Consider the following 24,399-nt stretch of genomic DNA (forward strand, 5'->3'; position numbering starts at 1 on the left):
CAGTTGTCTTCATGACGATAAAACTCTCCAAATCCAAATGGCCTTAAACCATTTTGGTCTCAAAACTGTGATTGGTCCCTTATTTTCAGGATGACGTGTCTGTGTAGTGGAAATTATTGATATGAATAAGGAAACAAAGCTACTGGAGCCTGCAGCACCCTTATAAATGCTTTAAGAGAAATTTCTAAAGTCAGACACTTGTGGCACAGAGAAATCAAACTTTAAAACTCCACTTAACTTAAAATGGGCTGCCTTGTTGACATTGGCTCTGTCTTACAAAGGCTTAGAGTTTTGAGTCAAAATAAGGCAACAATTTCTGCTCCAGAACACTGGAGGCTTAAACTTAGTCACTGTTGATGTATCCTTTTCATAGTGTGTACATGAGTCTACTACGAGTCAGCAGGAGCTTCCATTCTTCAATGCAATAAGCTCTATGCCCTATAAGCTGAGGGTTGTCTGGTATTCTGCTTCTGGCAGGGGGCAGCAAGTCTCTTTAAAACTGATAGGCCAATGTCTATTCCTTTCACAAGATGGCCCATTTTACCAGGTTCCCTCACATTCTCTTTTTCGCTGCAAAGAAAAGAACGTCCACTGAGGCTTTAGTGCTCCTTCAGTAAGAGATTTTGTCTTTTGTTTCTGGGTTACAGAGTCGGCCATAGATTTCTAAACAGTTCCTGTAAAGTTGAGAGAAAGGCAGGTTTAGAATAATACATCATACAAAGTGAAATAAAATGTAGTGAAACACTAATGAATTAACTCTTAAGACTGAAGCCGTACCCTTGGAGTGGAAATACACAGATGAAATTGCCTTGGACCAGCTATCCTTGCAGTCTGTGAAGATGTTAGTAGTGCTCTTGGTATGTTAAGAGTTAGAGGAGGGGGCAGCTGGGTAGCTCAGTGTATTGAGAGCCAGATCTAGAGATGGGAGGTCCTAGGTTCAAATCTAGCCTCAGACACTTCCCAGCTGTGTGACCCTGGGCAAGTCACTTGACCCCCATTGCCTAGCTCTTACCACTCTTCTGCCTTGGAGCCAATACAGAGTATTGACTCCAAGACGGAAGGTAAGGGTTTAAAAAAAAAAAAAGAGAGAGGGTGCTGTGTTATGTTTCTATGGAAAAAATCACCTGCTACTTGTAAACTGGCCTCTTGTGTCCAGCAAAAGATATCTTGAATAAAATTAATCTTCCTTCATCTAGCTAGAATATCTGCGGTTCTACCATTAGCAATTTATTCCTTAAGAATTAACATAGATTCTTAAATGTTCTTGAAATATAGATGAGTCGTGTACAATGATAAAATGCCACCAATAACCCCAGTAAAAATCAGCTGACTAGATCATTTTTCTTTAGTGATAAAAAGATGCACAAGTGGTTTACTCCAAAAACAAACTTATCTGTAGAAAGTGTGGGTCAGGAAAAGCCTCAAAAAGTTACTTTCAAGGTTGTCAGCTTAATTAGAAAGTGAATTGAATGGCATTGATGCTTGTTTATATATAAACCCAGAACTGGTTAAGGGAATTCTATGCCTCAGCTTCTCCATCTGGAATGAAATCTTAGTCACTCACATTACTGAACAATTGTCAAGAACAATTATTAAAATAGTGAAACAGCCCCAGGACAAAGCAGTAAGGAACCCCAAATGAGGTTGTTTTTTTCTTTAAGCATGCAATAATAGCATTTATTGGCCAGTTTTTTAAATGATGTTTAGTAGCAGAGTGGATTAGAAACCAAAATCCTTCCATATATTGTCTACAAGAAATACACATGAGGAAGATAGAAACACTAAGGGTAAGGGTAAGCGGATGGAGCCAAATCTTTTGGGCCTCAAATGAGAAAAAGAAGGCAGGTGTCGCAATCACGATATCTGACAAAGCCAAAGTAAAAATAGATATAATCAAAAGAGATAGGAAAGGTAATTGCATCCTGATAAAAGGCAATATAGACAATGAGGAGATATCCGTACTCAACATGTATGCACCAAAAGGCATAGCATCCAGATTTCTAAAGGAGAAACTAATGGAGCTCAAGGATGAAATAGAGAGAAAAACTATACTAGAGGGAGACCTGAACCTTTCTCTATCAGAACTAGATAAATCAAACCAAAAAATAAGGGAAGAGAAGTGAATGAAGTCTTAGAAAAAGTAGTTATGTGGAGAAAAATAAATAGGGACAAAAAAGAATACACCTTTTCACAACACATGGTACATTCACAAAGATAGGCCATGTACTAGGGCATAAAAACATTGCAAACAAAAAACTAAATTAGAGATCCTAAAAATTAAAGGAGAAATTGATAAAATTGAGAGTCAAAAAATGATTGATTTAATAGATAAGGCTAGAAGCTGGTACTTTGGAAAAACAAATAAAATAGACAAACTACTGGTCAATCTAATTTTAAAAAGGAAAGAAGGGGGCAGCTGGGTGGCTCAGTGGATGGGAGGTCCTAGGTTCAAATCTGGCCTCAGATACTTCAAGGAAAGAAAACCAAATTAACAGTATCAAAGATGAAAAGGGAGATATCACCTCTAATGAGGAAATTAAGGTGATCATTCAAAACTACTATGCCCAATTATATGGCAATCTAGGTGATATGATTTAATATTTACAAAAATGTAAATTGCCTAGATTAACAGAAGAAGAAATAGAATACCTAAATAACCCCATGTCAGAAAAAGAAATTGAACAAGCTATCAAAGAACTCCCTATGAAAAAGTCCCCAGGATCAGATGGATTCACAAATGAATTCTATCAAACATTCAAAGAACAACTCATCCCAATATTATACAAAGTATTTGACAGAATAAGCAAAGAAGTTCTACCAAATTCCTTTTATGACACAAATATGGTACTGATTCCAAAGCTAGGTAGGTCAAAAACAAAACTACAGACCAATCTCCTTAATGAACATGAATGCAAAAATCTTAAATAGAATACTAGCAAAAAGGCTCCAGCAAGAGATGGCAAGGGTGGGATTTATATCAGGAATGGTTCAGTATTAGGAAAACCATCCACATAACTGACCAGATTAAGAAGCTAACCAACAAAAGTCACATGATTCTCTCAATAGATGCAGAAAAAGCCTTTGACAAGATACAACATTCATTCCTATTGAAAACACTAGAAAGTATAGGAATAGAAGAGCCTTTCTTTATAAATAGTATATATCTAAAACCATCAGCAAACATCTGCAATGGGGATAAACTAGAAGCCTACCCAATACGATCAGGAGTGAAACAAAGATGCCCATTATCACTTCTATTATTTAACACTGTACTAGAAACACTAGCAGTAGCAATTAGAAAAAAAAAAGAAATTGAAGGTATTAAAATAGGCAATGAGGAGACCAAGCTATCACTCTTTACAGATGGTCTTAAAGAATCCAAGAGACACCTCACACCTAGCAGATTGGCTAACATAACAGCAGAGGAAAGTAATGAATGCTGGAGGGGATGTGGCAAAGTAGGGACATTAATTCATTGCTGGTGGAGTTGTGAACTGATCCAACCATTCTGGAGGGCAATTTGGAACTATGCCCAAAGGGCGACAAAAGAATATCTACCCTTTGACCCAGCCATAGCACTGCTGGGTCTGTATCCCAAAGAGATAATGGACACAAAGACTTGTACAAAAATATTCATAGCTGCGCTCTTTGTGGTGGCCCAAAACTGGAAAACGAGGGGATGCCCATCAATTGGGGAATGGCTGAACAAACTGTGGTATATGTTGGTGATGGAATACTATTGTGCTCAAAGGAATAATAAAGTGGAGAAGTTCCATGGAGACTGGAACAACCTCCAGGAAGTGATGCAGAGCGAGAGGAGCAGAACCAGGAGAACATTGTACACAGAGACTAACACACTGTGGTATAATCGAACGTAATGGACTTCTCCATTAGGGGCGGTGTAATGTCCCTGAACAACTTTCAGGGATCCAGGAGAAAAAAAAAACACCATTCATAAGCAAAGGATAAACTATGGGAGTGGAAACACCGAGAAAAAGCAACTGCCTGAATACAGAGGTTGAGGGGACATGACAGAGGATAGACTTTAAATGAACACTCTAATGCAAATACTATCAACAAAGCAATGGGTTCAAATCAAGAAAACATCTAATGCCCAGTGGACTTACGCGTCGGCTATGGGGGGTGGGGGGGAGGAAAAGAAAATGATCTATGTCTTTAACGAATAATGCTTGGAAATGATCAAATAAAATATATTAAAAAAAAAAAAAAGAATCCAAGAGAACCAACCAAAAAGCTAGTCAAAATAATCAACAACTTTAGCAAAGTTGCAGGATAAAAAATAAACCCACATAAATCATCAGCATTTCTATATATATCCAACACATCTCAGCAGCAAGAATTAGAGAAATTCCATTTAAAATCACCCTAGTCTATATAAAATACTTAGGAATCTATCTGCCAAGACAAAAACAGGAACTATATGAACACAACTACAAAAGATTCTCCACACAATTAAAACTAGAGCTAAACAATTGGAAAAACATTAATTGTTCATGGGTAGGACAAGCTAACAATAAAAATGACAATTCTACCCAAACTAATTTATTTACTTAGTGCCATATCCATAGAACTACCAAAAGACTTTTTTACTGAATTAGAAAAAAAAAAGCATAACAAAGTTCATTTGGAAGAACAAAAGATCAAGGATATCCAGGGAAATCATGAAAAAAAAAATGTGAAGGAAGGTGGCCTTACAGTACCAAATCTCAAACTATACTATAAAGCAGTGGTCATTAAAACAATATGGTACTAAGAGACAGAAAGGAGAATCAGTGGAATAGATGGGGTAAGTGACCTCAGCAAGACAGTCTACAATAAGCCCAAAGATCTCAGCTTTTGGGACCAAAATCCACTATTTGACAAAAACTGCTGGGAAAATTGGAAGACAGTATGGGAGAGATTGGGTTTGGATCAACATCTTACACCCAATACCACGATAAACTCAGAATGGGTGAATGACTTGAATATAAAGAATGAAACTATAAGTAAATTAGGTGAACACAGAATAGTAGACATGTCAAATCTTTGGGAAAGGAAAGGTTTTAAGACCAAGCAAGAGTTAGAAAAAAATCAAAAAATGTAAAATAAATAATTTTGATTACATTAAATTTAAAAGGTTTTGTACAAACAAAATCAATGCAACCAAAATTAGAAGGGAAGCAACAAATTGGGGGAAAAAATCCTCCTAACAAAAACTTCTGTTGAAGGTCTAATTACTCAAATTTATAAAGAGCTAAATCAATTGTACAAAAAATCAAGCTATTCTCCACTTGATAAATGGGCAAGGGACATGAATAGGCAATTTTCGGATCAAGAAATCAAAACTATTAATAAGCACATGGAAAAGTGTTCTAAATCTCTTATAATCAGAGAGATGCAAATCAAAACTCTGAGATATCACCTCACACCTAGCAGATTGGCTAACATAACAGTAATGAATGTTGGATGTGGATTATTGCATTGCTAGTAGAGTTGTGAATTGATCCAACCATTCTGGAGGGCAATTTGGAACACACTAAAAGACTGTCTGTCACTGCTGGGTTTGTACCCCAAAGAGGAAATAGACTTGTACAAAAATATTCATAGCTGAGCTGTTTGTGGTGGCAAAAACTGGAAAATAAGGGGATGCCCTTAGATTGGGGGATAGCTGAACAAATTGTGGTATCTGATCTTATTGTTATGAAATACTATTGTGCTCAAAGGAATAATGAACTGGAGGAACTCCATGTGAACTGGAATGACCTCCAGGAACTGGTGCAGAGTGAAAGCAGAACCAGGAGAACATTGTACACAGAGACTAATACACTGTGGTACAATCGAATTTAATGGGCTTCTCCATTAGTGGCAATCCTGAGGGACTTATGAGAAAGAACACTATCCACGTTCAGAGGAAGAACTGTGGGAGTAGAAACACAGAAGCAAAACAACTGCTTGATCATGTGGGTTGATGGGGACATGATTGGAGACTTAGACTGTAAAGGATCACTCTCGTGTAAATATCAATGATATGGAAATAGGTTTTTATCAAGGACACATGTAAAACCCAGTGCAATTGCGCATCAACTACAGGAAGGGGGTGGAGGTAGGGGAGGGAAAGAATATGAAAACCATGTTCTAAATTGACTAATTAAATAAAAAAATTTTTAAAGGATTAGAAGTGTATAGAAAAAAAAATAAAAATAAATAAAATGATGTTTAGGCCACTGTGAAATGACTAGTCATGGATATTTCAATTTGGGACCTACATATCGAAGTGGATAACTGGTTCTTTATGACTTCACAAGGTAAAATGGTTCAGTTTTGTCAGCTATGAAATAAAATTCTCTTAGAAGGTGTTTACTGAGTCCTAAGCTATAATGAAAAGTCTGAGCTCCTCATATATATCCAGTATTTTGAAGTTTGTCACTAATTAGGAAAAGAATGGGTAGTAGCTTAGTAGCAGACTGCCTCAGTTGGCTCAGATTTTAAATAATCATGTTCTTTGGCCTGTAAATAATATTGTCCTTATGTGGTATTTTTTGAATGTCAATCTCATTCATCTGACCCTTTCCTTGGCCACTATAGATGGCAAAACTTGTCTTGCTTCTACTATAAATTATATGGTTCTATTTAATGAATATGGGGAAAACAATGACTCTAATAGTTATTTTCTCCTGGAGCAATATTCCTGATGGGGGGAAAATTTTTTTAATCCTTGTCTTCTGTCTTAGAATCAATATTGATTCTGAGATAGAAGAACAGTAAGGGCTAAGCAGTAGGGATTAAGTGACTTGCCCAGGGTCACCCAGCTTGGAAGTATCTGAGGCCAGATTTGAACCTAGGACCTCCTGTCTCTAGGTTTAGGTCTCAAACCACTGAGCCATCCAGCTGCCTGAAAATTCTTTAGAGGGACAAAACTTGGAGATTTTTTTCCTTCTTAAACTTTTCAGTGTCCCAACTAAAGACAGTGATTCTGGTGTACCAAACAGAAATGACCTGAGTCATGACAGAGGGGCATCTTGGACTGTGACTTCATTTCTCTCGGTTGTGTATGGCTTGAGCTGAGCATCTAGAATGCCTGTGTCTTTAAGATCTAAAAGACATCCATAACAGTACACAGGCTTCTTGATCCAAAGCAACACTAACTAGTATTGTTAAATTGGTTAGCAGTCAGAGGATGCAAGCACTGATCTCCCACCAGAGAAATCACCTTGAGACTGTGTCTCCTTTCCAGTTCCCTGATCAGTGGGTGCCTCGAGCTGCTCTGGCTTCTGGGACAGCATGGCCCTTTAAAAACACAAAGCCGGTTTTCATCTGAGTGCAGATGACCAGAATTTAAAAAATCATTCCCCTAAAAAAAGCAATCCTTCACAAGCCTCCCCTTGAGCTCCCTCCCTCATCCACCCCCTCAGCCAGCATTTATGGACAAATTTTGAGTAGTGGTGAAAACTGACTTATAAATAGAGAGCTCTTCGGTGAGGCTGATCCTTAGCTCCTCCATCTCTTTGTTCTTCTGCTGCTGAACTTGTACCCTGCTTTTCAGATGCCTCTGTCTGTCTTCCATTTCTTCCATCTGTTCCTGTAGGGGAGAGCCAAGAGAATTTCTAATGAGCCTAGGAGAGAGCATGACTAGGGAGGAATCCGAGTCTCCACTGGGCTTCTCTACTGGGTCCCACAGACCTCTGTCTGCAAGGGAGTTGGCATCAAAGCCTTGGAGGGTCTGTGATAAACCCTTCAAACTGCTGGGGCAGGTAGAGGGCTAAGTGGATAAAGCATCGGACCTCTGCGTAGAAACCTGGCCTCGGACACTGTGACTGAGCAAATCACTGAACCCCATTTGCCTAGTCCTTGTCCTTCCGTCTCAGAGCTGATGCTAGGAAGAAGGTGCAGGTTTAAAAAAAAAAACCTTCTGGTCCAGCTTCCTCATTTCATAGAGGAAGAAGCAGACCTGGAGCAGTGAGGGGCCTCGCCTGAAGCTACATGGCTAGCTAGTGACAAAGTCAAAGTCTTTGCCATTTTGTCACTTTGCACGTCTCGGGCAGTACATGGTTCAAGACTAGTCAGCAGGAGAGTCTTTGTTGCTTAGTGATAAGCCATATGAGTGTGGTGGGTAGGAGTTAACTGGAAAGCCCCTGAGATATTTTCGAATTCCAAGATTCTGAGATGGTGGTTTGTATACTCTTTGGATCTTCTTATGGGTTGCTTTCAGCTCTGTCTTACATTTTAGACCCTTAGAGGACAGAGAGTATCTACTATCTGCTACTGTATTGTTGGCCTTAATAAATTGTCTACTATTTGTTACTGAATTGTTGAAGCTTAATAAATTGTTATTGTTGACCTTAATAAACTGTCTACTATTTGCTACTGAATTGTTAAAGCTTAATAAATTGTTATTGTTGACCTTAATAAATTGTCTACTATTTGCTACTGAATTGTTAAAGCTTAATAAATTGTTATTGTTGACCTTAATAAATTGTCTACTATTTGCTACTGAATTGTTGTAGCTTAATAAATACTTGTGATGAGGGGCAGTGGATAGAGCAACAGGCCTGCAGTCAGGAGGACCTGAGTGTAAAACGTGGCCTCAAATATTTCCTAGTTGTGTGATCCTGGGCAAGTCACTTATCCCGTTTGCCTAACCCTTGCCCTTCTGTCTTAGAATGGATACTAAGATAGAAATCAAGGATTTTTTACAAAACAACACTTGTGATGGTGGCCTTTGCAGGCATTTGAACTGAATTTCACTTGCAACATCTACTGAGCCAGGAATTTATGGGAATTTGTCCAAGAATTAATTTAAGTTGACGGTAATAAGAAGCTACTCTCCCATAACACTATCTGAGACCTTGACCAGATCCCTGCAGCAACTGAGTAAGTCAGCTTAGCCTGGAGAAATCGCCAAGTGAGTGAGGTGTTTGTCAGCCATTCAGCAGGCTAGCTGTTGGGCCAGATCAGACCCAGGCCAGAGGGGGGGCTGGAAGGTGTATTTTCAAAGGGCAGTGACTTCACAATCCTCAGACTTTGACGCCGAGGCCCTTCCATTTTCTCGGCTTAAAAGTTTTTCCTCTCAAAATCGAAGGGGTTGCATTAGATTATCTTGGGGATTTTTCCTGTTCTTACATACTCTGACTAACAGAATAGGAATCTAGCCTTGGTCCATCTTGCCCTTAGAAGGGCCAAAAATATTGGCTGGTTGCGCCATTCTTGGTGCCGCACCTGTGATACAGCAATGAGTCCATAGCGGTAGAGAGAGCATTTTACTCCTTGATGCCATGCTCTCTGCCTCTATCCTGCCCAGGTAAAATAGTCACCACTTCCATGAAACATTCCTTAATCTCCCAAACTGGAAGAAGAGATAACTCCCTCATCTGATGTCAGCACTTCACACACCATTTTTAGTACCTACCATATAGATGAGGAAGAGCAAAATCTAATGACCCCTATTACATTCTAAGCCTGTTAAGGGCAGTATTTTGTTGCTTAGTCAGTCATTTTAGTCCTGTCTAACTCTTTATGACCCTATTTTTTTTTATAAAGATAATGGAGTGGTTTGCCATTTCCTGCTCCAACTAATTTTACAGATCAGGAAACCAAAGCAAATGGGGTTAAGTGACTTGCCCAGGGTCACACAGCTGGTAAGTGTCTGAGGCTGGATTTGAACTCAAGAAGAGCAGTCTTTCTGATTCTAAACTCTGTCCACTGTGCCACCTGCCTGCTCCTTAAGGACAGTCACCAAGTCTCATTTTTCTACCTTTCCCAGGAGATCACACACATTGAGCACTCAAATATTTGTTGAGTGGGGGATTTTTGCCTGGATTTCAGAAGCTATTCAATACCTGATTGTTCTTGGCATCATACATGCCCAATCCCCCAACCATCCGGGAGCATTAAATCTAAGTCTGTAGAGTACTGATTCTTTCTATGTCTTAGTCTACCTACTAAAATATCTTTCAAGCAATTATGCAGACGAAGGAAACCCTTATCACTGACAAAGAACTAAGCGTTTTTATTGTGAGGAAGAGTTGAGGCAATAGCTTGAGGGCCACTTTCTGTTTATCCTGCACAACTGCTACCAGATTTATCATATTAAAGCACTACCTGTTCTAAAACCTTCTCTTCCTAGCTGTGTGACCCTGGGCAAGTCACCCCCAAATTGCCTTACCAATCCACAATAAGGGTAAAAAAATTCATGATAGAGAAAAAATGTTTTACTTCCAGCTGTGTAACCCCTGGGCAAGTCATTTAACCCCAGTTGCTTAACCCTTACCTTTTGCCTTGGAACCAATTGATTTTTTTTTTTAAATAAAACCCTGACCTTCTGTCTTGGAATCAATACTGTGTATTGGTTCTAAGGCAGAAGAGTGGTAAGGGCTAGGCAATGGGGGTCAAGTGACTTGGCCAGGGTCACACAGCTGGGAAATGTCTGAGGCCACATTTGAACCCAGGACTTCCCATCTCTAGGCTTGGTTCTCAATCCATTGAGCAACCCAGCTGCCCCCATAACCAATTGATTCTAAGATAGATGGTACGGGTTTAAAAAAAAAAAAGTCTTTGGTGGCTTACTATATTGCCCTGCAGATAAAGTCTAAACTCTTTAGACTATCACAGAAGGCTCTTCAATGTTTGTGTCCTCCCAGTCTCTCTGACCTTTATTCTCCAGTGCCCCTCCACACCAGTTATCCTGAGCCAGTCATATTGGTTCATTGTTATGGAACATACCATGTGTATTCCTTCTGCTGCTTCCCCAATCCTTGTCTGATTCATGTCCTGCAGTTACCAACTAATTCAAGCACTGTTTCTACTACAAAGACTTCCCAATTGTGTAGACCCCTCCCCCCCCAACCCCTCAGTCATTTCCTGCTCTGAAATCCTTTTGTATAAAGGCATCTTATAGGTATTCTGTTTGACCAAACTCAATCCAAGCCCTTTAGAGACGTTTTTTTAACACTTCTTTGTATTCTCAGGATCTGTCACCAGGCCATAAACATAGACAAGATTATTTGGTAAAAATGTATCAAATTTGGCCTCAGACATTTCCCAGCTGTGTGACCCTGGCCAAGTCACTTGACCCCCATTGCCTAGCCCTTACCTCTCTTCTGCCTTGGAATCAATACGCAGTATTGACTCCAAGATGGAAGGTAAGGGTTTAAAATAAAAATGTATTGATGAAGTGATTCAACAAGTACCTACTCTGTGCAAAGACTTGGAGATCTGATAAAATGCAACCCTCAAAGATCTTACAGTTTGGTGGATTAGAAAGGACTTTGAGACCTACACAAATAACTACTGTACAAATCAAAACGTGATTAAATGCCTAGAAAAGTGGAACAATGACCAGTAATTCATGGAGAGGCTGCCTTTTAACCAAGAAGACCAAGGAATGGGGCATGGAAGAGGTGGCACACCTTCGCCCTAAACAGAGATGAGCCAGCTCAGCAAATGCTTCATTAACGAGTGAGTCAAGGCACATAGGAACTGAACCTTGAAGCGTCTGGGTGGGTTGAGAAAGAGGAACCCATTTCAGGCTTGGCTTGAGGATAAAAGGGAGGAAATCATATGCAAAGGGGCAGAGGCTGGAGAGGGCAAGATAAGATGGGGGTGGGGGGCGGCAAGCCACACAGCAAGCTTTGGCTGGAGCATAGAGTGCACAGAGTTAAGGCTGGAGTCAAATTGGAAGGGCTTGGATGGGAGGCTGAAGTGTTTGGAATTTATCCTGTAACTAGTAACAGGGATTAAGATTTTCTGAGCAAGGTGATGCTGTAATCCTGCCTGTAGGCAGCTAGCTGTGTGATACATGCTTTCTATTTAGTTTAGAGGCTCAAGGATCAAACCAATGTGGAGGCTACCACAGTAAGCTAAGCAAGAGGTAAGACAATTGGAAACTGAGGAGATACCCATCAACTGGAGAATGGCTGAACAAGTCACGCTATACCACTGATGGAATACCATTGTGCTATAAGAAATGACAACATAAGGGGGCATCTGGGTGGCTCAGTGGATTGAGAGTCAGGTCCAGAGACAGGAGGTCCTGGATTCAAATTTGAAATGGGCTTTTTTTTTTTAAACCCTCACCTTCCGTCTTGGATTCAATACTGTGTATTGGTTCCAAGGCAGAAGAGCGGTAAGCACTAGGCAATGGGGGTGAAATGACTTGCCCAGGGTCACCCAGCTGGGAAGTGTCTGAGGCCACATTTGAACCCAGAACCTCCTGTCTCTGGGCCTGGTTATCAATCCGTGGAGCTACCCAGCTTCCCCCCCCCAAAAAAAAATTTTTTTTAAAAGAACTAATGGATGGCTGTGGGAATAGAGGAGATGGGAGAGACAGGAAAAGATAAGGTAGAAACAAAAAGACTTGGCAACTGACTGGAAAAGGCAGGAATGCTAAAGGAGGAGGAGGACTCATTCTAGGATGACTGGGAGGGCGGCAATGCTGTCCTTGTAAAGTAGGGGAGCCGGTAGGAGAGGTAGGGGAAGTGTACATGTGGGAGGAGTGGTAGCCCTGAAATGGAAGAGCATTAGCAGAAATCACCTAGGAGGAGTGTAGTCAGTGTCCTCAGCACTACAGTTCACTGGAAGGTTGTCAACCTTGTGTTTATTGATCCCTTTTTAGCATCTCCTGTAATGCAGCTTTCATTCCAGCAGGGGGAAGTGGTGCTAGCTCAGAAGAGCCTTCTAGGAACCTGGTAGCTTGATGAGAATGCCTGTCCTTAGTCCCGGAATTAATGACCCAAATAGTCCCCTCCCAGGAATGCTCTGACTGGGAGAATTCTTCATTGGATAGCATACTCCTGCTCCCCTACCTTCTCCCTATTCTCTGGTGACACTGAACTCCCAGCTCTGGAAAAACAAATTCCTTTCCCCAACTCCAACAATCTGCTCCCTTCTTCTTTTTTTAAACCCTTACCTTCCATCTTAGAATCAATACTGTGTATTGGCTCCAAGGCAGAGGAGTGGTAAGGGCTAGGCAATGGGGGTCAAGTGACTTGCCCAGGGTCACATATCTGGGAAGTGTCTGAGGACAGATTTGAACATAGGACCTCCCATCTCTAGACCTGGCTCTCAATCCACTGAGCTACCCAGCTGCCCCCTTGCTCCCTTCTTCTTATCCACTTTGATGTCCCACTCCAGAGCAGCTTGCTTGTCCCTGATCCATAATTAAGCTTTGTTTCATTTTAAACTTTTCCATCTTTTTTTCCATCTTCTGTCATTCATTGAGACCTGGATCTTTTCTGATGATACCACGTCCCTGGCCACCCTTTCCATTATCAGCTCATAGTAGAGGGATTGGAATACCCTTTGTTCCCAATGCCACTTTCAGGCTCTGTCACCTTCACAAATCAATTCTCTTTTGAGGTCCACACACTACATATAGATATAGATATAGATATAGATATAGACATAGACATAGATATCGATATAGATATATATCTCACCTGATTCAGAACCCCATTGGCCATTTATCTACCAAATCCCAGGCCATTTTCCTCATTCCTCCTTGAGTTAAGTGCCTCTCTCAGTCTTGCTCTCTAGCCCAACTCCTGCCTCATACCAGGGGGTTTCTTAATGTAAACTGATGTTTATACAAATACCCTAACTTCCCAAGTTCTCATACACAATTTCCAAGACCTATTCTTCCACTCCACTTTCAGCTACACATGGGGATGGATGTTCATACCTTTGAACCTGCTATCATCACTCACTTCCCTGCTTGTAAACTTTTTTTTTCATGAACTTTTATCTGATCATTATAGTTTTCATCATTCCAGCTTTCCTTTGCAATGGGACCCCTATCCCTGGTTTTGGTTTTCATTGTGTCCCCCCCAAAATCCCCTACCCCTCAAAACTTTCCCAGACTATCACTTCCAACCTGGCTACTATTTCCCTCCTTCCTATAACCAGTTCAGCTCTACATTTTCCTGAAGGCAACTAGGTGGTATAGTGGATGGAATCAAGATGTCAGCTCAGATTTAGCCTCAGATACTTATTTATGTAACCCTTTGAAAATTAATTTCTGCCAGCCTCAGTTTTCTTATCTGTAAAATGGGGCTGATAACATCAACATCCCAGTGTTGTTTTGAAGATAAAATGAGAATATTTGTAAAGTGCTTTCCAACTTTAATGCATTATATAAATGCTATTTATTATGATATGCTGCTCTCATATCTCTAACTCCCTTATCCTGTCACTGATCATTCCTTGCCAAACCTGGATTACTCCCACCATCTGCCTTCTTTACTCCTGATCGTATGTCATTGGCAGCTGGAAAAAAGTCCAGGAGAAAAAGAAGCTGATTGGATCCATTGCAAATTTATGTGATCTCTTCTCAACTGGATCCATTGCAACAAGATGGTCCTTCAATTTCTCCCTGATTCTCTATTCTACTCACTATGGTGGCTGTTCTAAATTTCTTCACTTCTTAATTCTCCCATAGCCTATCCCCCAACTCCTCATCTAAGAATCTTGCCTCATACATACTTCACTGGAAAAAAAACAGAGGCCGTCTGCCAAGTTCTCCCTTTTTCATTTCACATTCCTTCTGATATCATCACCCATTATTTCCTCCGTCTGATGTCAAGGTGGCCCTTCCCCTTCCAAGACAAATTCCTCTACATTTTTGTCCCATCCCCTCCCATCTTCTCCAGTTGATTGTCTTTAACTGTCATTCTCTCATATCTACTGATTCCTTCCTTGTTAGCCACAAACCCACTTTCTCCTTCCTTCTTAAAAAAGTACTCACTTGGGGGCATCTGGGTAGCACAGTGGATTGAAAGTCAGGCCTAGAGACAGGGGATCCAAGGTTAAAATCTAGCCTTAGATAAATCCTAGCTGTGTGACCCTGGACAAGTCACTTAACCCCCTTTGCCTAGCTCTCGCCCCTCTTCTGCCTTGGAACCAAAACCGAGTATTAATTCTAAGGCAGAAGGTAAGGATTTTAAAAAAAAGTACTCACTTGATCCAACCATCTCCACTAGCTATTATCCTTTATCAGTCCTCCCAGTCTAAGCTAAATGCCTTAATAATATTGGCTGTTATATGCTATCACTTCCTCTCATCTTCCTCTTTTTAAAATCTTCTGCCTTCTGAATGATCTCATTCATCTGAAACTGCTCTCCACAGCCAATGACTTCTTAATTGCCAAATTGAATGGCCTTTTCTTCATCCTCATTCTTCTTGATCTTTCTACAGTATTCGGCACTCTTCATCACTTTCTCCTCCTGGGTATTCTTCTCTGGGTTTTTATGACACTACTCTCTCTTGTTTCTCCTTCTACATGTCTAACCATTCTCAGTTTCTTTTACTAGATTTTCACCCATGTCCCCCCAACCCCACCAAAAACACCCCTTTCTGAACATTCCTATTACTGATCAAGGGCACCACCATTCTTCCAGTCATCCAGGTTCAATACCTTCGTGTCCCCTTCAACTCCTCATTCGTACACCACACATCCAACCAATGACAAATTTTAGTTGTTCTACCTTTGCATTTCTCAGTACATTCACTTCACTCTACTCACACAGTTGCCACCCCAATTCAAGCTTTTGTCATATCTCCCCTGGACTGTTGCAATAACCTAATTGATCTTCCTGTATCTTGTCTCTCCCCACTCCAATCCATCCTCTACCCAGATGCCAAATGATTTTCCTAAAGCATAGGTCTAACCACAACGTGTCTTCATCTTCCCCACAACTCTATAAACTCTAAGGGCTCCCTACTACTTCCAGGATCAAATATAATCTCCTTTGTTTGGCACTTAAAGCTCTTCCCAACTTGACCCCTACTTAACTTTTTTCAGTCTTCTCATGCATTACTTCTCTCCATGTACTCTATCATAAAGGCAGACTAGCCACTTGCTATTTTTTTTCAAAAGGCATAAATTAAGGTCTTTATTTCAAAATCTGAGTTATGGTTGACTCCTTTACCGAGTGCCAATGGTCACCTGCCACACCGGCACCAAATTGTCTGTGTAATCAGCAAAGAGAGTCTGGTCATAAGCAGACCAGGCTAAGGAGGTACACTGGGGAGGTTCAGCCTTGCTGCTGGCTGATCGCTTCTTGCTTTAGCTCATCCACAATGATCTTGTCTTCTAGATCCCAAATCTTGATGCTGGGCCCAGTGGCAGCACAGAGCCAGTAGCGACCGGGGCTAAAGCAGAGGGCATTGATGATGTCACCACCATCCAGAGTATATAGATGCTTGCCCTCATTAAGATCCCACAGCATGGTCTGACCATCCTTGCCTCCAGAAGCACAGAGAGAGCCATCAGGAGAAACTGTCACTGTATTTAGGTAGCCTGCGTGGTCAAAGTGGTTTGTCTTCAGTTTGCAGTTGGCCAATTCCAGACCTTGACCAGTTTGTCCCAGCCACAAGAGACAATGATGGGGTTGCTACTGTTAGGTGAAAAATGGACACAGGACATCCACTCTGAATGGCTCTCATCCTGCACAGTGTATTTACAGACACGCAGGGTGTTCCACAGCTTGATAGTCTTATCCTGAGAACCAAACAATCTGGCGGTTGTCTGAAGAGAAGACTACACTCAACACATCCTTGGTGTGACCGACAAAACGCCTTGTAGTCGTGCCAGTTGTGAGGTCCCACAGCCTTAGTGTGCCATCCCAGGAGCCTGGGAGTGCAAACTGGCCATGAGAGGAAATGACCACATCACTGACACAATGTGAATGACCTCTGAGGGATACCGTAGTTTGTTTCATCTCTGGTAAGCTTCTACATGATGATGGTCTTGTCTTGGGAAGCAGACAGGATCATGTCTGGGAACTGAGGAGTGGTGGCGATCTGGGTCACTCAGCTATTGTGACCTTTAAGGATACCTCGAAGGGTCATCTGTTCAGTCATGATGACAAGAGCTCAGTGGATCACTCCAGGTGAAAGGATGGATCCAGATTGCATGGAGAGAGGTGAGTCAGGTCTTCCTCATGCCAGCTGCCCAGCAAGGAAAGAGCCACTTGCTAGTCTTTGCAAAGGATACTTACTCCATTTTTCTATCTCCAGACCTTTTTCACTGGGTCTTTTCCATGCTTCTAATGTTCTCCCTCCTCTCCTTATAATTCCAGGCTTCCTTCAAGACAATGTCACCTTTTCCAGAAGGCCTTTCATGGTCCCCAAAGCTACTAGCTAAGTCTTCTCATTAAGATTATTTTCTCTGTTGTGCATTATCTCGTATGTATGGATACTTTTACATGATGTTTTCCCCATTAAAATATAAGCTAGGTAGCTCAGTGGATTGAGAGCCAGGCTTACAAATGGGAGGTCCTGGGTTCAAATCTGGCCCTTCCTAGTTGTGTGTCCCTGGGCTGACATAACCCCCATTGCTTAGCCCTTACCACTCTTCAGTCTTGGTACCAAGACACAGTATTGATTCCAAGACAGAAGGTCAGGGTTTAAAAAATAAGGAAAATAAAATGTAAGCTGTGGAAAGCCATCATACCCCCGCTGCCTGTCAGAGTCGCAATCTGGGATGATGAAGGCTGCAGAACAGCCTTCAGAAAAGATGAGGCACCCACTGAACCCCCTTCTGTGTGACTTCTCCCTCTAATTTCCCTTACTAATGAAATTGTTATGATTATTGTTCTCTTCCCAGCACAGGAGAAATAACATAAGAGCAAACATGTACAGGGTTAACACACATATGCCCACATATACCCCACTTTAACCCCCTGGATTATTACCCTAAAAAGATTACATTCACAGAATTAAAACCCAAAAATCATCACCCATTACCCCTCCCTTTTCCCTCTTAGCAGAGGTACACTCAGAGGCCCCACACCCACTGTTAGACAAACACACAAGCCTCAATCCATCACTTCTCTAGAAACACAGTTACTGACACACTTTGCTGGTTTGTTAAGCTTACAATAATCAGGCAACATCGACAGGGTGCCTTAATGAAACACAAGAAAAATGCAACTTGGAAATTGAGGAAACTCCTGATTCTGGTCTGTCTTAAGTTACCCTGTAACCCCATACCTAGCTGTGAAATGTTTTGTTACCCATCTCCTAAGTAATTTAATTGATTGTGAAAGCTGATCAAAAGCAACACTGATTCTCCTAGCTGGTCATCCCACAGATCAGGAGGAACTAACCTCCAGATTACTCTGTCCAAGTCATTCATCTCCATCACAAATCCTTCTGTTGTAGCAACACAGGGAATGATCACAGAATGTTGATTAAGTGATTTGTTAATGTGTGACATATCCAATTATCTGTAGAAGATCATGTATGTTGAAAAATGATTGTGTGCCAGAAAAGTATGTACTCACTAAAGCTATAAAATAAATGAACCCTCCTGCTATGGCAGAACGACTGAATGATGCACTCAGTCGTCTCTCATCTTTTATTCGCCTGACCACTCCACCTAGTCAGAAAGACCTGCACTTTGGGAGACCAAGGGCTTGGCTCTCAAAACTAAGCTTCTTGAGGGCAGGGACTTAAAAAAATATATCTCTGAGATGTAGCAATTTCCTACATATAATAAGCACTTAATGATTCTTGTGAATTAATTGACTAAATCAGAACAATATGGCAGAAAGTGCTTTATAGAGACAAGCTTAGAAGAGCCCTCTAGGTGTTATCTAATCCTACTGCACAGATTCCACAAATCCCCATATATCCTATCCCATCCTATTTTTGCTGCCTCAATACCCAATTTCGCCTACACCACTTTTGTTCATTTTCTAACCACATTGGAATCCCCAGGTCAGGAAATTCCAAAACTTGTGTTAGCGATACAATACAAGGAGTATTTTTTTCCTCCTGATATCAAACCTCATTCCCTCCTGCTGTTTTAATAACCCTAGTGCTTTCCCATATATGTGGAAAACAGATGCTCCCTCCTCCATGATCCTAAAAATATGTAAATCCCCTTCAGATTTCAGTTCTCCAGGTTAAACAACCCTTCACCCTTGGTGGGCCTACCTTGTACTGCTGTACTTCCTCATCTCGCTTCTGTCTCACAAGCAAGAGCTGGTCTTCCAGGTTCCTATTTTGCAAACTGAGTTGTCTGACCTCTGCTTGAAGCGGTCTCAAGGCCTCCTTCATCACCTGAATCTCTGCCTGTGTTTTCTGCAGTGCCTTTGCTCCAGCATCCTTCCTCTCCAGGAGTCGCATAAGTTGGGGTTCATACTCTTCTTCCAGGCCCTGGCGGCTTTCCGCCATAAAACTCTCAAACTCAGCAGAGAGCCTCCTGCTCTCCTGTAGAAAATGGCTGTCCCCCTGACCCCGGGGGGCTTCTAGCTGCTGCCGAAACTGGCCTTTCTGTTTCTCGTACGTATCTTTGAGTTGTGTCAGCTCCTCAGATAGCTGGGCAATGCGAGTGGTGAGCTCGTCCTGGCAGGTAGCAAACTGGGCGACCTCCTTCTGCCGGCACTCAAGCTGGTACTGGTAGGCTACGCATTCTTTTGTCACTTTGAACAGCTTTTGCTTCACCATCCGGATCTCCTCCCTTAGCCCATCGCACTCCAATTCCCCCTGGGCATGTAGCTTGTAGGCGGCCAGAATGTCCTGGTGGACCTTCTGTACCTCCTGTAGAACCGGCTCTCGAAGCAACACCAGCTCGTGGATGAGACGGTCCCGCTCCTCCTCCAACTGGGATACAGCTTCAATGCATTGCTGGAAACGGCCTTCCAGCAACTCCAATTCCTCTGGACTCAGGCTGTCCTCGACACTGAGGCTCTCCTTGGAGGCAAGGTTTTCCTCTGGGCTTGCTCTCTCCCCCTGTGTGTTTATCTCCTCTGGGTTCAGCATCTCCGGCTCATCTCTTTCGGTCTTGTCTGGAGTAATTGTCTCTTCCTGCTTCAGTCTCTCTGGGTGGACTGTTTCCCTCACATACAGTGTCTCTTCTGGGGGGACTGTCTCCTCTTGGTTTAGGGGCGTCTCTGGGGTAACTGTTTCCCTCACATACAGCATCTCCTCTGGAGTGTCCATCTCCCTTACATACAGAGGCTCCTCTGGCTCACCCTCCTCTTCTGAGTTCAGAGTCTCTTCTACATACAGTGTGTCATCAGCATCATCTGTGGCTCCAAAGTAGAGAATGTCCTCTAGGTGCATGGTTCCCTGGAGGGACAGGGTCATCTCTGGGTTCACAGCCTCTTCTTTTTGCAGAAATTCAAATTTCTTCTCTTGGAGTGAAGCACTGTCCTCTGCCCCTGAGTCTCTGCAAAAAAAGAATTCTGAGGTCTGTGGAAAGCCATACTAAGAATGGGATTTTATGTATGAGGGCAGAGTGGGTTCTGACGCATTGATAATGCCACTCTGACCTCTGGTTCTCTGGTGACTTTCTCTCTCTCTCTCTCTCTCTCTCTCTCTCTCTCTCTCTCTCTCTCTCTCTCTCTCTCTCTCTCTCTCTCTCTCTCTCCCTCTCTCTCTCTCTCTCTCCTCTCTCTCTCTCTCTCTCCCTGTCTCTCTCTGTCTCTCTCCTCTCTCTCTCTGTCTCTGTCTCTCTCTCTCTCCTCTCTCTCCCCTCTCTCTCTCTCTCCATCTCTCTCTGTCTCTCTCCTCTCTGTCTCTCTCTCCCTCTCTCTCTCCCCTCTCTCTCCTCTCTCTCTCTCCTCTCTCTCCTCTCTCTCTCTCTCTCTCTCTCTCTCTCTCTCTCTCTCTCTCTCTCTCTCTCTCTCTCTCTCTCTCTCCCTCTCCCTCTCCCTCTTCTCTGTCCCTGTCTCTATCTCTGTCTCTCTCTCTCACACACACACACACATACACACACACACTGTTACAACTTTTCAGTCATGTCCAATTCTTCATGACCCCATTTGGAGCTTTCTTGGCAGAGATACTGGCATAGTTTGCCATTTCTTTCTCCAGCTCATTTTACAGATGAGGAAAGGGAGGCCAACAAGGTTAAGGGACTTGCTCAGGGTCACACAGCTAGTAAATATCTGAGGCTGGAAAGAAGGGACAAGAAAATACAGAATGAACTTGTTTTCTTTTTATAGATTCTTTAACACCTAAATGAACTTCCTATATAGCAAAGTATTTCATTGAATGTTAGGAGCCCAGTGGAACTTAATCCATCGTCCTAGCTTTCCAGATTGGGAAACTGAGACTCAAATGGGGGAGGAGGGAGTGATTGGTTCAAGGACACCCTGTACACAGCATAACTGAGACTCGGGTTCAGATCTTCTGACTCCAAAATCACTGTTCTTTTCACTATGCCATAATACCTCTGGTGTGGAAAGGTGAATTTCAACTCAAGATTTGTGCCTAGGCCATAAATCCTCACCATTTCTACTCCAAATTCCTTGTCAAGATCCTTCTTGTTTTTTACCACTGTAGCCCGGCTTCTTCCATGGGACTCCCTTTTCTCTGCCCTTCATCAGCCCCTGAGGAAACCTTAAAGCTGAGGCCCCAACAGGTTGTTCAGATAGATTCGTGCAGGAGGGCCCAGCAACTTCCCAGAACCTTAGGCCTGGAAGGGGCCAATCCCTTTATTTTGTAGGTGAAGAAAGAGGCCCAGGAAAAGGGAAAGGATTTGATTGGTCACACACCTGGTAAATAGCCGTCTGGACCGGAACCAGATCTGATGGTTCCCGCCTGTCCTTGGCCCAGTACGCCAATGGGCCACCTTTCAACATAGGAAGAGTTGCTGTCTGGACACAGAATACATTCTGGCATGGCCTCGTTAATTCGAAGCAGTTTGAGAAGGAGGACTTGGGGGGAAACCGTTCACTCCTCTTTTCAATATCTGGGCCTTCTGATTTCAAGATGAATCTCAGTGATGCTCTTCGTGAGGCTGGCTCTTCTCACCGAACTCCTCCTGAGTTCTCCTGCTCAGCTTTGAGATCAGGAAACGCAAACTAATTTTGATGTTTAATTTCCCACATCAAGACACAGCTCTTTGCTCTGTGTGAGCACTTGGTAAATGTTGAATTGAGGGCAAAATAGGCCCAGAGTGCTGGGCCAAGAGTCAGGAAGACTCATCTTCCTGAGTTCAAATCTGGCCTCAGACACTTCCTAGCTGTGTGACTCTGAGCAAATCACTTAACCCTGTTGGCCTCAATTTCCTCATCTGTCAAAAATAAGCTGGAAAAGGAAGCAGAAAACCACTCCAGGATCTTTGCCAAGAAAGCTCCAAATGGGGTCACAAAGAGTTGGATACAACTGAAACAATGGAATGAGGAGCAATTAGAATGGTAAAGAGAGGGGCAGCTGGGTAGCTCAGTGGATTAAGAGCCAGGTCTTAGGTTCAAATCTGACCTCAGATACTTCCCAGATGTGTGACCCTGGGCAAGTCACTTAACCCCCATTGCCTAACCCTTAACCACTCTTCTGCCTTGGAGCCAATATACAGTAGTGATTCTAAGACAGAAGGTAAGGGTGTAAAAGAAAAGAAAGGTAAAGGAGAGGCCCTCTGATGTCACTGGTAGAAAGAATGGCTCCTTCACTGCCATTTAGAGTCAAGAGCACCAGGAGATTAAGGGACTTACCCAGGGTCACACAGCCAAAATGTGCCAGAGGCTGGGCTTGAACTTCCTGGCACCTAAACTAGTTCTCTGTCCGCCACCCCTTACTAATTCTGTCTACCTCATGCAAGGCCTGTGGATTATCTGCTGTCTGGGATTTACTTGTGTCCAGGAGATAAATTGGGAGCTGACTGTATTAGCTTCCAGCTCTTCAATTCAATACCTTGTCAGTGTGTTTCTCCTTTGGCAGGGGTGTCTGAAGGATGGATTAATCCTTTAAGGACTTGGCTTCCTGCATAAACTGAGGGTCCAGAAAAGCTTTTTCCCCAGCTGCTCCTCTCTTCCCTAAAGAAGCAGGCCCAGCACTGAAGGAGGGGCAGGAGCTTCCTGGGGTTCTAAGGGCCTCAGGTTGCCCCTCTCCTCTCTGCCCAGCCCTTAGATTTTCTAGCTTGTGTGTCTTGGTGGAGGCGCCCCCCAGTCCTCCCCTCAACCCCTCCTCGGAAGCTTGGCCTCCTGGGGTTCTGGCTGGCTGATAAGAGGGGAAGGGAGCAGTTAAAACCTTTCTGAAGCTCCCTTTCCACAGGTAGGACCCAGGCTTTCCCCTCAACGCTCCCGCCCCCCCCCCAAAGCAAAGACCCTGAGCCCCCAAAGCAACAACTAGTGTGATTTCCCCACAGCTACTGGCAGAGGCCAGGTCCTGGGGAGCAGCAGGATTCCTTCAGTACCTCACTAATTCAGGGCCCCAGGGTCACGGCTTTTGTGTGGAAGAATTGTGGGGGGGGGGGGATGGGAAAGGGAAAGGGGGGCAGAGTTAAGCCTAAAAGACAGTATGAGCCCAGATAGTTGGCCTGCCTGCATTCATTGTATTCGATGATTCATATCTACTGGAAACAACAGACTCCCTTTTGGGGAGAGGACCCCCGCCCCGCTAATAGCCTGAGAGAAAGGAATCGTCCTTCTCCAAAGCCGCCTGGCCTAGGCTGGGCGCCCCTGCCTTTAAGTCGGCTTTTCTAGATTTCTCGGCCCCCACCCCCAAGCCGGGCGTCTGGGAGCCAAGCAGCCCAGCTCGGCTCATCCCCACGTTCTGGGGCGGGGCCTGACGTTTAACGGTTCGAGTCGGGTTCTTGGGGGGTGGGGTGGGGGGCGCGAGAGAGAAGGGACGAAGAAGAAACGGACAGCAGTTTGGGAGAAGCCGGCCACCAGGTTCCTTAGCTCCAGGCTTAATCCCGCCGACCTCTCCCCAAAGCCGGGCGGGCGGGCGCGGCAGACCCTCCCCACGGGCCAGTCCTACCTCTCCAGGCCAGCAGCAGCGGCTCCAGCTTCTTCCCCGCTGGGGCCGCCCTCCCGGGGCTCCTCCGCGCTGGCCATGGCTGGGAGGGTCTCATGGAAAGCTGCAGCCCCGGGTTATTAATATCCCGGCCAGTGCCTCGCCTCGCCGCCAGCTGCAATACCAGCTTGCAGCCCCGAGACACCGGATCCCTCCCGTGCTCCCCTCCCCCGGCGGCGCGCCCACTTGGCTCCCAGCTTTGGCCTCGGCCCAGGGGGCGGAGAGCAGCCGGCCCAGACTGTCCAGCCGGCTCTGCCCTGCGCTGCCCGCCCCGGGTGGGTGGGGAATGTGGAGGAAGGGACGCTAGGCTGGGGGCGTCTGGCCGGGAAGGTATAGGTCGTAGAGCCGGAGGGTACATTGGAGGTCTTCTCTAAGGGTCCTTTTGAAAAAAACAAACCGCCTTTTTTTACAAAAAGCCGTGGCACAGCCACAGGAAAGCACTTGCCCAAGGTCACTCAGCAAATGAGTGGCAGAGTCAGAAAAAAAGGGTTCCCCGTCTCCAAGTTCAATATTCTTCCTCCTGATGCCTTCCTTGGTTGGCTGGGGAACGTCGGAGAACTCGGAGGGATGGTCGGATCCGCATCCGCGCTCCATTCCCCTTCCCTCATGCTTTCCTCGCCCCACCCCTCACAGCTCAGGCTCCACCCTTGGGCTCTC

At 43.7% G+C, this 24,399-nt stretch overlaps 1 protein-coding gene and 1 pseudogene across 5 annotated transcripts; both read right to left on the reverse strand.

The window, feature by feature from the left end:
* Positions 1-198: 198 nt before the first annotated feature.
* On the reverse strand, positions 199-24,009 carry SYNC (syncoilin, intermediate filament protein). 5 transcript variants are annotated; one of them, XM_007492895.3, is made up of 5 exons: positions 23,707-23,967; positions 18,934-20,170; positions 7,455-7,579; positions 7,211-7,287; positions 199-674 (listed from the first exon to the last, which is right to left on the reverse strand). In XM_007492895.3, exons 1-5 carry the CDS (start codon positions 23,781-23,783, stop codon positions 664-666), a joined length of 1,527 nt encoding a protein of 508 aa, XP_007492957.2. In that variant the 5' UTR covers positions 23,784-23,967; the 3' UTR covers positions 199-663. The 5 variants fall into 5 exon arrangements, with proteins under 5 accessions (XP_007492957.2, XP_056651270.1, XP_056651271.1 ...); XM_056795292.1 differs by lacking the exon at positions 23,707-23,967 and adding an exon at positions 22,639-23,520; XM_056795293.1 differs by lacking the exon at positions 23,707-23,967 and adding an exon at positions 22,440-22,630.
* LOC100617837 (receptor of activated protein C kinase 1-like) lies at positions 15,855-16,869 on the reverse strand (annotated as a pseudogene).
* Positions 24,010-24,399: the final 390 nt, after the last annotated feature.

This window comes from Monodelphis domestica, chromosome 4 (genome assembly GCF_027887165.1).
Source record: "Monodelphis domestica isolate mMonDom1 chromosome 4, mMonDom1.pri, whole genome shotgun sequence".
Lineage (NCBI taxonomy): Eukaryota > Metazoa > Chordata > Mammalia > Didelphimorphia > Didelphidae > Monodelphis > Monodelphis domestica.

What these genes read in the sequence shown, in the direction of transcription:
- SYNC (XM_007492895.3), bottom strand. Translation starts at nt 23,783, where the DNA reads ATGGCCAGCGCGGAGGAGCCCCGGGAGGGCGGCCCCAGCGGGGAAGAA. An exon ending in GCTGCTGCTGGCCTGGAGAG is followed by an intron (nt 20,171 to 23,706) that starts GTAGGACTGGCC and finishes CTTTTTTTGCAG; the next exon opens with AGACTCAGGGGCAGAGGACA. An exon ending in GAAGAGCTCTCTATTTATAA is followed by an intron (nt 7,288 to 7,454) that starts GTCAGTTTTCAC and finishes GTGTTTTTAAAG; the next exon opens with GGCCATGCTGTCCCAGAAGC.